At 37.9% G+C, this 17,122-nt stretch overlaps 1 protein-coding gene across 2 annotated transcripts in view; it reads left to right on the top strand.

Annotated features, from left to right (window-relative positions):
• The window catches only part of nr3c2 (nuclear receptor subfamily 3, group C, member 2), a 97,018-nt gene that overhangs the window by 61,127 nt on the left and 18,769 nt on the right, over positions 1-17,122 (top strand). For both annotated transcript variants that reach the window (XM_065265163.2, XM_065265164.2), the window contains exons 4-5: positions 10,688-10,804; positions 14,002-14,319. In XM_065265163.2, the coding sequence (XP_065121235.1) occupies positions 10,688-10,804; positions 14,002-14,319 (435 nt within the window). The remainder of the gene's footprint in view (positions 1-10,687; positions 10,805-14,001; positions 14,320-17,122) is intronic.

Genomic DNA, 17,122 nt, shown 5'->3' with positions numbered 1-17,122 from the left:
TCTAATAGGAATTTGTATGTATTTTACAAGGAGGCTAATTCGTATGAATTATTGTACCATAATGGCCGTTTCACATGGTACGCGGTAAGCGGCAAAATCGCCGCGCGGCTTCAGCTTTTCTCTTGTATTGGAAGCGTTTTGTGCAGCATTTAGTGCAAATATGTTTATCTTCAAAGGCGCCTGTCATGAAGTACCATGTCCGGAGAAGGAATAGGATTTTGGGTGCACGAGCAAGGCGTGTGGATCAACTCCGCTTCACCTCTGTAACCGCCCCCGTTTTGCCGCTTTCCGCAAGTCTCCTATTGAAAAAGAACTAAACACTCGCGGTTGCCGCGTACCGTGTGAATCGGCCATAACCCTGCCACAAACCCAAACGTCACTGGAATGAAAGAAAATTGTACTTAAAGTACAAATGAGATTGTACGAATTTATATTATTTAACCACCCTGTGAAATATGCAGAAATTGCATTTGTGTTGGTAATATTTTTAAAATCACAAACATATTTTGTCTAAGGGCAAGCTAATAATAAGCAGTTCCTTTCAGTAGTTTCTGGGTTGGTTGAATAATAACGGCATAAACATTTGTTACGCTAATACTACCAAGCTCTACAGCTGTTTGGTCTGAGCACTAAAATATTTTTTATTTTATTTTGAGAATCTGTTATAACATTTGGCACTGGGGACAGACTAGTTACACACTGTTGATTTAGCTGTAGGGTTTGTGACCCCATAGACAGGGTCATATGCAAAATGAAAGGAATTCACACACAACGCCAGAGATGTTTCTGCTTTTTGAAGTCATTATAAAATATGAAAACAGTCATTTAAACCTGCTGTGGTCTTTAATCAGGAACCAGTAACATAATGTCAGCATAATGTCCTAAAACAGATATGTTGCTTCATATTTTAATTTTTCAATTCTGTTCCTCACATTCAGATAGATAGATAGATAGATAGATAGATAGATAGATAGATAGATAGATAGATAGATAGATAGATAGATAGATAGATAGATAGATAGATAGATAGATAGATAGATAGATAGATAGATAGATAGATAGATAGATAGATTTTGAAAGAGAGAATCGTAGATATTAGTGGAGCTTGGGGGGCTTTGAGGTTTTGAAAGTATGAGATTAAGTTTCTTGGCAAACCAGCTGGAGCTCAGTGAAGTATGTGAAATGTTTGCGCATGGTGGTAATTGGCTGTTACATGCCATACAGTATACAGTTTCCCCATCATTAACACATTTCCTGATCACTTGTCCATTCCCAAACCACAGAAAGGCAGTGTGCAGCTCGGCTTGGCTGTGCAGAGATTTCTTTTTCAGGCAGCTTATTCAAAAGTCATCAGTGGCTTGGCATGTCATCATGTTTAATGACACTCTGTGTCAGTTTTGCACAGCTCATCGTTTAAGGGTTTTATTGAACTTGCAATACCATAATGAAACCATTGAACCTTGTTACAGCAGAGCTGTTAAAACATTTCGGGGTCTTGGTAATCGTGATACTACAGGAAATGACAGTGATCTACAGTAGCATGGCTACAGAACCTTGGCTATGTTCGGAATGTTCGTAAAAATACATAGAATAACACACATTTTTTTGTGTATTTGCTGAAATAAACAGTATGCATCTTTGTATATTTAGTGTTCTGCATTTTTTCAAACATCAACAATGTATAAAAATAAAATAAAAAATTTGTTTGCATCAATATTTTGCATTCATGACAATTTCTAATAAAATTAAGATTAAGAACAGTCTATATCGAGTTAGACAGATCAACTTTTCCTCTTTTTTCAATTAGCAATTAATAATTTTTGCCATAACAATATTTTTTAAGTTGGGTACTCCAAAAATGAAGTTGTTCCAAATAGTTTTATACATTTTATATAAATGTAGTGTTATGCACAAACTAAAACATAATACTTTTAATCATAGACAGTAGGGGTGTAATGAAATGCAAAAATCACGGTTCGGTGCGTTCCTTGGTTTTGAAGCCACGGTTCGGTTCATTTTCCGTACAGTAAGGGGAAAAAACTGCAGGTTGTTTATTACTATAATTTGTTTACACTTTTTTTAAACACTTTTTATTAAAATATAATAAATAAAATATATATAAATAAAAAAGAATAATAAATAAAATACTGCTGCAAAGTTCCCTAAATAACTTTTTTTCACATTATTTTATAACAGTAGGTAAATCTTTTCTTAACCTTCTCTTAAACTTTTTCTACTAAAACCTTGCACTAAACTATCAATTCCTGAATACATTGATGAACTATTAGCTTACATTTTTGCAAAAAAAAAAATCTGTTTTGATTTATTTTGGATTTTTTTAAGTATTGAATTGGTTATGTACCATCTCTGTATAAAAATAATATTTCTGCTCTATGTGTAACTGCATAGCTAGCAATATGATGATATATTTATTACACATATTGAGATGAGTGAGTTGCATAGCCATCTTTTATCTTTTGCACCTTTCTCCTAATCTTTGCTTGTCTGGAAACCCGAAAATCGTCCTATGTTTCGCACAAAAAAGATTGCATTCGGCCATTCAGTGCACATGTGCACCGTGCCGAAAACCCTGTACAAAAATGGTCTGGTACGAATACACGTACCGTTACACCCCTAATAGACAGTTATACAAAACTTATTTCTTAAAAAAAATGCTGATTTTTTTTATTATTTCCATTAAAATGCCTTCTAATTAAAGAAACATTCAAGACAACAATGAACCTGCCCTCAACCCAAACGCTCTACTCTTCAATAACCTCTTGAAACCACGAACATAACATGAACTCTGAAATACCAACAGAACAGGAAAGTAAACATAATTATCTTTCTACTTTCATATTAAAGCATAAAATACATAAATTAACACATTTATTCCCATTAAGCAGGCTTATGCAAGCATAGGAACTGGAAATCCTCAGCCAATACATTGTTATACATTTAGGGCCAGATTTACTAACAGCATGCGCCATCGCAAACCATCATGTTGGTTTTACTAAAGATGCGCAGTAGAGAATAAGAGCTGAAAAGGTGTGGTCTAAGTTAGTTATTTTTGCGACTGACCTTATTGCATATGCATTTCTAGGAGTTTCCATTTTTAGACGCAAAATCTTTGGGAGGAGATTATTTAAATGATTCACGCAACACTATGTTCTAATATTTGCGTGTGTGTTATGACCATAGACTGTAAAAAAATATTGACGACGCCCGTTCGGTCTCTTGCATTGGTGAAAGTAAAGCCGCCAGTATCCTGATACGGCGCTGACATCTTGGGTCTTGAGTCTGCGCAGTAGCGATTTCTGGACCAGTCCTGCGCAGTAGTGAGCAAAAAGCAAAGCCGCGAAATCAAGGTCCCGCCCTCGCTCTCGCAGAATGCGCATTTTACGGCTGTCAATCATGACGTGACACAACCGTTTTTATTGAATTAAATAACTAACTAAAAACAAACTTATTTTAAAAACAAACACTTGAATTTACATCAGCGTGATTAAAACTACAGTAAATGACAGAAACCAGCTTGGAAAAAAAGATAATTGAAGTGTAATTAAATTGTTTAGTTGGTCTCAATTCCCATGAATAACATGGGGTAGGCTGGGTCTCTGGGGGGCGATCGAGACGTTTTGGCTTCACTTTTCAGGGCTTGTGCGGCACACTTGGTTATGACTGGCATTTGCGCCATTATTTAACGCAGAAAAAAGCATGTCTTAAATTATTTTGCACTTGAAATGGCTGCAATTATTTTTTTAACACGTAACAGTTTATTTGGAATGCCAGAAGAACATATTATTCAAAAATATTATTTGCCAAGCCATGTTATCTTTTATTTGCTAAAGTAAATAAAAGAGGAGTCCCTAGAAGAAGTAACACAATACCAGACATTTCAAAACTTCTTTTCAGTGTATTATGGTTTTGTTAGCTAGGATTTCACAACCCGAATTTTCCGCTGTGATGTCCGTGGTGCTAAACTCAAGATCTAATTTGCGCTGCTTTTTTTGTAAATAACCGGCAGATATTACCACTCCCATCGGCACTTTTTTGTTGTGATATAACGCTAATTTTTCCCGTTTAGTATATCTGGCCCTTAAGGTTGGTAAATACAAATACCTTTTATTCCTTAAACATGAGGAGACGCATTAATTTTGGCTTTCAGTCCATTAAGTCTGCCAAAGAGCTTTTAAAGTATCTAAGGAAAAAAGTCACGCACAGTAATCACACAGATGTTTAAGTGTAAATTACACACAGTGTTAAGTAATTATCAACATCAACAGTGGCTCAGTGGGTAACCCTGTTGCCTCAGAGCAAGAAGGTTCCCAGTTCGAGCCTGGGCTATGTCAGGTGGCCTTTCTGTGTTCTCCCGTGTCAGTGTGGGTTTCCTCCCACAGGCCAAAAACATGCAAGTTAGGCAAAAAATGGCTGATTTGATGCAACTCTCGTTAAAAATAACTTATAGCAAAACGTTATGCAGGTACACTGTAAAAAACTGTACTTTTTTTCAAAGTTACAGCAATTTATAAGTTGAAATGACTCAATCAGCCTACTACTTTGGTTTAAACTTTGATCTTGGAAAAATATTTCACATAAAATTTTTATGTATCTGTACACGGTCCAAAGTATATACCTGTACTGTGCCGTATTACGCAAGTTCCAAATATATCCCTTGTTTTAACAAAGCCTGTTTTAAAACATCTGTTATGTTTACTGTATGTGCCAGTAAATGTGCTGTGTTATATTCGAAAAAGAAATAGCAAATAAGAATTGAAAAGCTTCTGTGATATGCATGGGAACGATAAAACTGTAATTTATTTGTTTTTAATGACATCAATTACATGCTAAACACACTTTATGATATGTCAAACTTTGGCTTATTGGCACACTGGTGCGTTCAAGAGACAATCAGCTAGACAGTCAAAACAGGTCATACATGTACCTGAGCCTCACCTCAAATAACCCTGCTGTGTGTTTGCCTCTGGCACTGCTGCTGCTTTCACTATCTGCCATCTCTTCCGCCTTCAGGGTGATTCCTTTGTTCTTTGGCTTCAATGCAAAATGCAAGTGTGCTGAGAGGAGACACCCTTTGTGTTTAAGCAAATTACATGTTGGCTATCACCTTGTGTCATCTGTGTTTCCAACATCAATATATTTCGGGATGCGGCCGTTTATTATTGATATGCCATGAAAGGCTTTTTTATTTTGGTGACTTGGTGAGAGATCCTTCATACTGTATCATTTTATCTTTGTAACCACAGCAACTACTTCTGAACTATCCAATTCTGTATCTTTGACTTTCTCTTGCCGTTTTATCAGTGCAATTTCCTCAGGGCACCTGGAAGCCTCAAAGACAAAGATTATGTTGATTTACATGAGCAAAAAAAAAAAAAAAAAACATCTTTCTGTTTTATTCCACTGGAAACTACAGCACTGTTGTACATGGTACACAGATAAAGCAGTAGCTTTTCAACACTTGGATGAGAAACAATTTCTAACAGGAAAGCAGAGGACGGCAAAGTACAGGAAGTGTATGTGTGGAAATAACAACTGATGATAGGAAACTGGAAAAATTCGTATTTCATAAATGATTACAGCTGCGTTTTGGTTTGTGATTTAACTCTTACAGTATGCGACTCTTCCGTTCACCACATGAGGTAATAATGCCACTCCTCTGAAGACCATTTCAGAGTATCACAGGAAACAAAAGTAATGGAAAGCAGTATTTATTATTACAAGACACACATTTATAAGAAATAAATCAGTTGGTGACTGACTTTGTGACCGATACTCAAATAGTTTTCCTGTACATTTAAAGATGTTAAAGGTGCAATGACAGCATGCCACAGTGTTAACAACAAAGTGTTATAATTCAGTGTCACGTTTCTGGAATGAATTTGACGGATGTGGTTAAAGAAATAGATGAATGCTGATTCATGTGTCTTTGGCCTGTGTTTTTCTCCGTTGCTGCTTATATAACATGTTGCTAGTGGCTGATGTAAAAAGGGGAGGCATATCCCTCTCTGTCTAAATGTAGGTTAAAAATACGAGACTATTTTTCCATAAAAACAGATCTGAAGGCTTGGCCTAAATAGTTTAGGCAAAAAATCTGTCATCACTTGCCCTTACCGCATTCCTCTTTCTTTCTTTCTTTCTTTCTTTCTTTCTTTCTTTCTTTCTTTCTTTCTTTCTTTCTTTCTTTCTTTCTTTCTTTCTTTCTCTATTTTTATTGTCAACTTCCAAATCTTCTGAGCTCATAAGATTATTTAGTATAAGGAACTGGCACATTTTTAAGCCATTATTTATTGATAATCTTCACCTCCAGTGGGATGCTACTTATTAAATCAGTACAATCAACTGGAGAACCGGATCAGGAAATCCATTTTTATGATGTAATCAACAAAATCATTGAAAGTATGAATAACTTGTTTATGAATCAGACATGAACCAGACATTGTAATTGTCATTTTTGGGTGAACTATGCCTTTAAGGAGAGGCTCATGTGTCAAAACTGGGGCCAGATGTGACATGAACGTTGGAAAACAGATTATACTGTAATCTGTTTAAAACTGTATACTGTACAGCAGCGTCCCACAGAGATATTCCTCTTAAAATATCTGTTTCATTTCAAAACTGACAGGCAACATTTTCTGTGCATCTCTCTGTCTCGGAATGACGTAGTTAGCTAAAACCAGACACCGGCTTGAAGGAACCCCCATGGTAACAATTCATATACTGTACACGCACTTGTTATCATGCTTTAGTGAACAATTTTGTGGGTACTAAGCGTGTATGGTTAAACTCGTATTGAAGAGCAACGTTTATCCGATTCACGATTTTACATTTCCTTTGGTGTGTGAGTGTGTGTTAGTACATGTTAACAATATGCAAAAGGTACAAATCTCAAAGTAAACGCCGACGCAAGTTATCGTTTTCATGGTAAATCTTTGTTGACTTGTTGACGTGGACATGTTGGTCATTATCATGATTCCGCCCGCTTCTGATATACTGCCTGTAAGTAGTCAATGTTTTTATATTTAAATAATTTACTACTGACTAAACCATTATGTAAACACAAGTTTTGCGCAGTTCAGAGTAGCGCTTTTTGTTTGTTGTTTCTACGATGGTTTTAATGTTTAAATATCCTTACCTTACCAATTTGTTACGTTCTGCTCAAGCCACGCTGGCAAAGTTAATCGATCAGCTTGGTCATCTGCATTTTCTGGATCAGGTTTGGCTCGTATTGATAACAAAGTAAAGACGATATTAACTCCTGTTAGCATTGCATTGTGAGCGAATCTTTCAAACATGTTAAGGAGCGTCACATTTCCGGCTGACGTCAGAGGTATTCAGGCCAAACACAACGTACAGATTAGCTGGACAATCAGGGACACAAAGTTTTTTTAGATCGGTGAGTTTGAAACAAATCAGAGCATCAAAAAAAAAAAAATATCTGGAGCATCAAAAATTTACGGTATGTGGAAAATAATGTGTTTTTTGAACCATAAGCCACGCGAACACATCGTATTATACGAAACACTAAATTGTTTTTAGCAATGCAATAGGTGCTCTTTAAGAGAAAAGAATGTAGTGTGGACATCAGGCTTGTGCACAATTCAGAATTGAATTGAGAATGACACCTAAATTCCAATTCGAGTCTTGAATTTGAATTTGAATTGATGTCAAAAACAGGATCTAGAATTACAATTTAAATTTGAATTAAAGGAAGCAGAATTGCATTTCAATAGAAATTCAAAGAAATTCATATTTATACAGTAAGTGAAGTGTTAAAAATGAAGATTTTAGTATATATCAGATATAATTGCATTACATATTCTATAAATTATATTCGTTTGAACTACTTGTACAGAATACATTAACAGGAAATGTTTACCCCCAGCAATTAATGTTAAAAACTCTAGTCACATAACAAATAATTAAGTTAGATTTTTTTGTAATTGTAATTTTGTGGAACAGAATGTAACATGACTTCATTTCCCAGAATGCAAATGGTTGCCAAAGAATTTTCGTAAAACTGGATGTATGTGAGATTTTTTCTGTTGTGTGACTGTGGAATTTCTTTGAATTGCCATGACTTTAATTCCACTTCGAGTCAATTCAATTCAAATTCCAATTGATGAATTGAATGGAGGCCAATTCTGAAATTCTGAATTATGCACAAGCCTGGTAGACATGTAAATATCAACAAACTTTTCAAGAAACAGACAAACTTTTAGCTGTATATGTACATATTTTTTTTATCGAATCAGCATTTCATCCACATGGATCCAGCGTTTCAGGAGCTTGAATCTGTTTTATTGAAACTGGGTCCCAGAGTGGATACATTTGAAACCGACACCCTTGCATTTTCGCGTGTACAGCCAATCGTTATATATCTGAGCCCCTTTCTCACAAAGATTACGGAAAATATGCAAAAAAATGTGAACATTTGCTAATTGCCTGCTACTTCTCTCTGGAGAAATCAGGCACGTGCATGTATTTTCTAATCTGAACATGAACTTGCGCATCACAGGCATTGTTTCTGACATGCGTTCACACGTTTTTATGGAGGGAAAAATGATCGGATAGGGGAAGCACTGGCTTCGTGTGGATGTGGTCTTAGTCACACCAAATACTATTGGTTGAGCTATTGTTCCTTTGTTGAGCTGGTCAGCATGCTCAAACGAAAAAACTTTCTATTTGTTTATGCATGTTTTCATACCATTAATCTTTTAAATATTTTAACATAGAAAATATACACCCTTTTAGGCTGACTTTTAAAAGTGGTTGACCAAGAAGAAGGATTACGGGAAAACAAAAAAATATAGTACTAAATTACACTTTGGCTAAACATTGGCTCAACTGTGAGGTAACATACTGTGAGTATGATACACAGTAATAGGCACTTGTAAAGATTCTGTAAGCCAATGCACATAAACACTGTGCAGATATAGATCCACAAACTTCAGTGTGTAAAAACTTAGCTTTCCGCTTTCATCACTAATGCACAGTCTCTCTGCTACAGTACTTTTGTCCATAAAACACCTTCATGCACACACAGGCTCACCGATACACACACAAACATACGCTCGATACGGTGCAGCCCACGTGTATGCACTTCTGTTGAGACAATGATTAACAGGGGTTGTGGGGCAGCTGTGTCATAGGGGCCCGAAAGGTAGCCTAACAGATTTCAGGTCCGATTTGTGTCTGCGTTCGGGCGGTAAGGTGGAGGAGGGTGCATTGTTTCCTGTGTCGCAGTTTACTGTTTTTTAGAGCAAGAAAAATTGGCTTATGTAAGGGGTCATGTGATTTAGCCAGAAATAGTGGCAACGTTGCAGCTGTTCTTGCTCCGTCTGCAGATCTAGCGCTGTTTTGGCAGCTTCTAGACAGATTCACTGTGCATTTTCCCTCTCAACCGAATTCACTTGTGTCTGTCTGCAGCTACGTGACGGTAAGGAACCCTCAAGTAGGGTTTACGTCCAGCTTTACATTGTTTAGGAAAGCCATTCTCATGATGCATGAGTGAAGTGGGGTGACAGATTTAAATTTGGTTGATAAAGACGACGCATGTAGATTTTACCTCAAGAATGGTTCATCTCTAGCTTTGTGCGGTTTAAAGAGCCCTTCCCATGATGCACGAGTGAAGTGAAGTACGACGGAGGGGGCGGATTGGAGGCAAAGGAAGAGGATGAGCGAAAAAGGCATCAGAGACGGAGTTAGAGATGCACACGGTCACGGTGCCTGGATGCGGCCCTGCGGCGTCTCGCTCTGGCCTGTGGAGCGCGTGGGTGTGTGGCGAGTCAGTGGAGCGGAATGGTGCTCTGAAAACGAAAGCTCGTTCCACGAGCCGCAGCATCGGCCAATGAGGGCGGTGCACGAGGGATTCTCAGACTGTTACAATCTCTGCCATCGTGTCCCGAGCAAGGGCATCAGCCAATCCATGACACACTCAATAATATTGTTTGGCATGGCTCATTTGTCCTATGATAAAAACAGAGGGGTGTAAAGTGTAAGACAGATGTCTACTTTGAGTCGTGCATTAACAAAGAGATGACTACTGCATGCATTGAAATCATAGGAGCGGTTTCCCGGACAGGGATTAGACTAGTCCTAGACTAAAATAAATGTAAGAGCTGTCCAAACTGAAAATAACTGGCACTGACATATCTTAAAATACATCAGTGCCCTTTGTTTTGCCTCAAAATGCACTGAAGTAATGTTTTTCGTAAAGGCATGTTTGTTAAAACTAGTTATATTTTCTAATTAAACTAAGACCAAGTCCTGGTTTAAGATAATCCCTGTCTGGGAAACCACCCCATAATGTAATACTTAGAGTGTGTTTGCATAAACTGTTATTTTTAGAGATAATTTACAAAAAAATCATAATTTACGTACACTTAAGTTGTTCCAAACCTGTATACATTTTTTGTTCCGCTGAACACAAATGAATACATTTTAGTAACCAAACAGGTCTGGGGCACTATTTACTTCCATAGCATTATTTTGTCCTACTATGAAAGTCAGTGGTGCCCCACTACAAACATGAGCTGAGTTTTGATTACATTTATTACAGTTTTGTTGTACATAAGTGTTTTTTTATTTAATAACATAAGCCACAAGGAATTGCGAAAATATGTTCAGAACAGTGTGCAGATTTTGACAGAAATCTTATTCCTTGCAGGTCAGCATAACTACCTATGTGCAGGAAGGAATGACTGTATCATTGACAAGATTCGCCGGAAAAACTGCCCAGCTTGCAGAGTGCGGAAGTGTCTACAAGCCGGGATGAATCTTGGAGGTAATTTATATAATTAACAATGAGTTACTCCTTATTTACTGCTATTTCATTCAAAAGATTTGAAATAGCAAAATTATACTTGAACTTTGATAATTAACTTTAAAATTTAAGAAAGACAACCATAAGATAAAACAGAGGGATAACCGGGGGGGAGTGAAAATTTGCTAAAAATGAACTGCGGCCACTAAAAAGTGGTGTTTATTTGCATGCACTGTCTGAGCTGTTTTATCGGCCATTTGACAGAAGGACTCATGCAAACAAGGTAATGGTGAAAACACAACAAGAACAAGGCCTGTGCTGACACAATTTGCAAAACAAAATTTGCAAGTTGCAATTCCAGATCTTGTAGGCCAGGTTCTTACTTCTAAGAGTTTGGAGTTCATGAAGAGGCCACATGCAATACTGATGAACTCAGTAATTGCAACCCAAGGGCCACCACATCATCGATTAATATAACAATAACAACAAACATCACTTGAAAAATCTGTTACAGTTACAGTCCACCAAATAGTCCCTGTGTACTTCATTACAGCTATATGAACTCTTAAACAAAACAAATTAGGCAAACAATAAAGAGCACCTATTTCATTGCTAAAAACAACATTATTTCATATATTTTGTACAATACAATGTGTTTCATCATTTATTGTTCAAAAAGCACGTTATTTTCCACATATCGTAAATTTTTGTTGCTCTAAAAAGCGCTGTGTCCCTGATTGGCCAGCTAATCTGTACGTTGTGACTTACATCAGCCAGAAACGTGACGCCCATTACCATGTTTTAAAAGATTCGCTCACAATGCAATGCTAACAGGAGTTAACTTACAGGCTGAGTCCAAAGTGGGAAGAATTATGATAATGTCGGTCTTGTCTAGGTCAACCGGCCCAGGAAGTAAACTGTTGCCGTAAATCCGTGTTTGTTGTAGTCCAAGAAAAGAGATTTACGTTGGAGACGATAACTCGCTTCATCGTTTACTTTGGGGTATGAACCTTTTAACGTACTTAATGTACTTAATGTACTAATACGCACCTACACACCAAAGTATATGTAAAATCGTGAATCGGACGATAGGTGCTCTTTAACTAGTGAATCCTTATTTGGAAATGGAGAAAGCTCAGAAACTCCCTAAAACCAGAAAAACAAAGCAAAAATGGCACTAAATCATGTTCATCAAGCCAGAGGTGATATATCTGGGTACTTCAAAGACCTGTCTCTGTCTGGTTTGATTGTTAAATTCAAATTCTGTAGTGTAGGTGATGATTCACTTCTGCCCAAGGGCAAAGATTTGGTTTGATCGTTGTGGGTGGGGGTGAAGTTTCAACTGTACATATGCTTTCATTTATTATGGTATACTAGACTGGAAAAATGAGAATGTCTGTTAATGTATAAAGTAATCTGTGATTGATCACCATTTATTTGCTACTGTTTTACTTTTTTTTAAAGGACAAGTTCGGTATTTTAGACTTAAAGCCCTGTTTTCAGATTGTTTATGGTGAAATAAAATGGTTTTGACTGAAATTTCGACATTTGCGGCTGCCCTGAGAATTTTCGCGTGTTTGTGTTTCAGCTCAGACCTCTACAATGGGTTTAATGGTGCACTGGAACAATCCTTCCTAAAATGCATTAAACTTTCGTTTACAAAGACGTGAAACTCACCGAGTGGTCAGGGGTGTTCACTGGTATGCTCACACAAAAATCGCTGCAAAAGATGCTTTCCAACAGCTGTTTTAGCATTCATTGTTAACTTGTGGACCTATTTTTCCAAACGCCTCACACCCGTACATTCTTCCGCTTAGAGCTTGAATAATAGACACTCCAGCCCAGGTGGTGGCGCTAATCCGCCTTTGCCAATTGCAAGAATAGAAACAAAGTTCCCAGCGCGGAACTTTCCCAGTAATACCGTACCTCACAGCACATCTAATACAAGTCAATGGAGTTGGTAAAAACTACGATAAAACCTGTTGGGATGCGTCTTTTGGAGCAATTTTTGTGTGAGCATACCAGTGAACACCCCTGACCACTCGGTGAGTTTCACGTCTTTGTAAACGAAAGTTTAATGCATTTTAGGAAGGATTGTTCCAGTGCACCATTAAACCCATTGTAGAGGTCAGGGCCCGGTTGCATAAAGCACCTTAAGTTTTTCCCTTAAGTATGACACTTAAGGGGTAAATTCCCCTTAACTACTGTAAGATAATAATTAAAGGGTTTTGCATATAATCCCTTAAACGGTTTTCTTAGGTAAGGGTAATCGTTAAGTGTTTCAAGACAGCGACCCCGGTTTGTCGTTATAAAATACTATTGTTGCCATGGAGACGCAACAGAAAAAACTTAAGGGTTTTTCTGCAACACCCTTAAGTTTAAGGGAAACATAAGGGTGAACTTAAGGTAAAATTACACTTAAGGTGCTTTATGCAACCAGGCCCTGAGCTGAAACACAAACACGCGAAAATTCTCAGGGCAGCCGCAAATGTCGAAATTTCAGTCAAAACCATTCTATTTCACCATAAACAATCTGAAAACAGGGCTTTAAGTCTAAAATACCGAACTTGTCCTTTAAATCACTGAGTCAGTGGTTTAAATGGTATGGCAGTGTGACAAATTATTATGAATTTTAATTTATATATATGTTTATTGGTCCATTTTTTTTATCATGAAAGGCATCCCAAAACCTTTTTTTTTACATGAATATGTATGTTGCCCATATACTGAAACTCTCCTATATTCTTGTGAAGTCAGGAAGGGCATAAATGCAAGCGTGTATGGGGACTAACACATATGCCACCTTCAGTCACACATACTGATGTGCTATGAAATCTGTTGGCACAGGAATTTTGCACTTAACATCAAACATAAACGCATAGAGCTAATTAACAGCATCCTCCTGGATTACAGAAGGGTCATGACTATATTGAGAGGGACACTGTGCTATACCATCAATCTCTACATCAAGAATTACTGCTATCATCTTCAGCTCATTTTAGATAAGACAAAATTCTAATAATATTGCTTTAAGACTACACTAGGGGTCTTTTCATTATTATCTTGTTCGAAAATGTTTAATCCCTCTTATAAATCATATAAGATTTATTATCAAATAAGTTGTAGTTAAAAATAGAGCGGGCAGTTAAAGTGAACTGCTTTTATAATGTATTAAATAAATACATATTATATCATTTTATCCCATGTCTTCCTTTTAGCACGGAAGTCAAAGAAGTTGGGCAAGATGAAAAGCGTTAGCGAGGATTCTTCCCTACAGAACTCAAAAGACGGACCTCCTTTCCTGACCTCCGAGAAAGACTTGAGCTCCACCACAGCTCTTGTCCCCCACGTCCCCATGGTTGCACCGTTTTTGTCACCTTCCGTCTGTAGCATCCTGGAGCTCATTGAACCTGAAGTGGTGTTTGCAGGCTATGACAACACACAGCCTGACACCACCGACCACCTGCTCACCAGCCTCAACCAGCTCGCTGGCAAACAGATGATCAGAGTGGTCAAATGGGCCAAAGTACTTCCAGGTATTTCTTCGGATGTGTTTCTTATATTGTGTATTTGTCAGTGGTGGCCGGTGACTTCTTTTTTCGAGGGCGCATGATGCGAAGTTTGTCACAGCATATATATAGCCCGTCATGTAATTTCAAAATATGTGTTCGACGCGTCAAGTGAACCTATGTGCATTTGCCAGATACTCGCATAATCATTTTAGTGTTAAGGGAGTGTCTTGCGTGTATTTTGTGAACGTTTTTTGTGCGTTTTTTTTTATTATAAACGGTTTTGCGTCTGCAGCAGGCCCTTATTTTGACGAAACACTTGATGCACATGGTTCCCATGACGCAACAGACACATATTTTGAAAACACGAGCAACACACATGACACTCCGAACACACATTTTGTATTTGCACCCCTCGGAAGAGCAGTCACCAGCCACCACTGGAATTTGTGTGCTTTTGTGTATGTATGCACTTTTTGGAAGAACTTTCCAAAAAGTTATTAGACTTTGGGCCCTATTTTAACGATCTGAAACGCAAGTGCGAAGCGCAAGTGACTTTGTGGGCGGATCTTGGGCGCTGTTGCTATTTTCCTGGCAGGAGAAATAACTCTTGCGCCAGGCGCAAATCAATAAGGGGTTGGTCTGAAGTAGGTTCATTATACATAGGTGTGGTTTGGGCGTAACCTCAAATGAACCAATCAAAACGTCATCCAACATTCCCTTTAAACGCAAGGGCGCAAGTTCCATAGCGGGTTGCTATTATGATGACGGATTTACCAGGCGCATGCCAGGAGCGGTTCACAGTCGAGGAGACAGACGTTCTTGTAAGAGCAGTCAAAGACAGAGAAGTTGGTTTGTATGGGGATGGGAGAAATCCGCCCAAATCAGCGTCGGTTAAACAGGCGTGGGAGGAAATAGCCAAGCGCTACAATGATGTCAGGAGACGGGGGAATCCCAAGCTTGCCAGCATAAATCGGGCACGCCGTGTAACTGGAGGTGGATCTGCCTCTACACAGGACCTGACGCCAGCAGAGAACATCGCTGCATCCACCCTCACCGCTGAAATTGTTAAAGGGTTTGGGGGCTTTGAAATCGGCACCCAAGAAACGCAAGCAGTCCAACCCCAAAGTACACTTACAAATCAAGTTCACATACATTAAGGTTTCTTATGAAAACATTGTAATTATTATTTACATAAAATAAACGTAATACAGCCACACAACAAACTTATGAAAATATTTTAATCGTTATTTGCATGATAATTTTTTAACGCAGCCACACAAAATAAATAAAAACTATCAACACAATGCTCACCACTATGATTCCCCTTATCTCATGTGTTAATATTTTTTATTGTAACAATTTGTGATTTGCGTGTGTGCGCGTTGTGCACGCTATGGTCAAGCATGCGCCCTTAAAATAGCATAATGAACACACGCAACGCGCCACTGACTTTAGACTAGTTTTTTTCTGGTCAGTGGCACAATTGTTTTTTTAAACTGCAAAATAGCATCAGGGATGGTTTGTGCCGGAACACGCCTACCTTTTTGCGCTGAACCGCCCAGGGAGCGCAAGCTCATTCCCTAGTTTGCCGACGTGCGTCTGTGGAGGGAAAAACCCGCTGTGCGCCGGTGCAAAATACGAATGATACATGCGTCACTGACAAAGTCAATTGCGCTGGGTGCAAGATAGGGCCCAAGGTGTTAGTGTAGGTGTTACCATTTAAGAATAGTCTCGGGATGTTCCTGGAATTGTGCACCAGCTTCACATGAACGTTAACTTACGTATAAAAAACAAAATGCCTATTGCTATCGAAATCGATTAGTTGAGTCTTTGAGGTTTTAGTTGTATATGTGACTATAGACAATAGTTATACAGGATAGGCCACTAAATCACCCTGTGCATCAGTATTTAAAGGGATGCTCCAGCCAAAAATCTAAATTACCCCATGATGTACTCACCCCCATGCAATCCAAGGTTCACATGTCCGTCATCTTTCAAATGAGCACATTTGAAGAAAATTCTTGGCTGAAGCCGAATAAGATGAAAAACTCAGCTGAAGGCCAAATAACCAAACAATTTTTTTATTTTCGTAATTATTTTACCAATTTTCTCATCATTGCACAAGTTACATTTTCAGAATGTCATTTTTATTATATTTATTTCACATTATTTAACAATTTTTTTTTACATTCCAGCAGTCATTACAGGGCCTTACACCTGGTCACTTTTCTGATCAGATGGCTATAGATAGACTTGTTAAAACTGTTCCATTTACATTTAACCACATAGACGAGTCTTTGGCTAAACGGATAATAATCCAATCTTCTATTCCCATGCAAAATGCAAATAACTTATTAATTTATATGCCTTAAGAAACTTGCAACAATGAGAGAGAGAGAGAGAGAGAGAGAGAGAGAGAGAGAGAGAGAGAGAGAGAGAGAGAGAGAGACGGCGGCAAGATTGATAGGAGATGACAGAGGACAAAGCGGTCTAACAAAAAGCTTATTGACTTTACTGGTTTTAGGAAGTTTTTATTACATCTTGATTTTAAATGGTAAATGAAACTGGGAGTGTTGTATGTTTAGCGTCTTTCTCTGAGACTTTAAAATGCTTTTACCAACATGTTTACTGCATTTGCGCATCTCTCACTCTGCGCTGCTTACATTTGATCGCATTATCAAAGACCTCATTGTTCTGTAAAATTTATTCAGCCCTTTCACTTGTTCTGCCAAACACCAGCATTTAGTTTTTTTGCTATTTTCGGCAGAATAATTTTTATTGCCAAACATTCGGTGCATCTCTACTTTATAATGGTAAAAAACTCAAA

Source organism: Paramisgurnus dabryanus, chromosome 4, assembly GCF_030506205.2.
Source record: "Paramisgurnus dabryanus chromosome 4, PD_genome_1.1, whole genome shotgun sequence".
Lineage (NCBI taxonomy): Eukaryota > Metazoa > Chordata > Actinopteri > Cypriniformes > Cobitidae > Paramisgurnus > Paramisgurnus dabryanus.
Note: the sequence above shows the minus strand (reverse complement) of the source record. Positions and strands in the feature narration are given on the sequence as shown.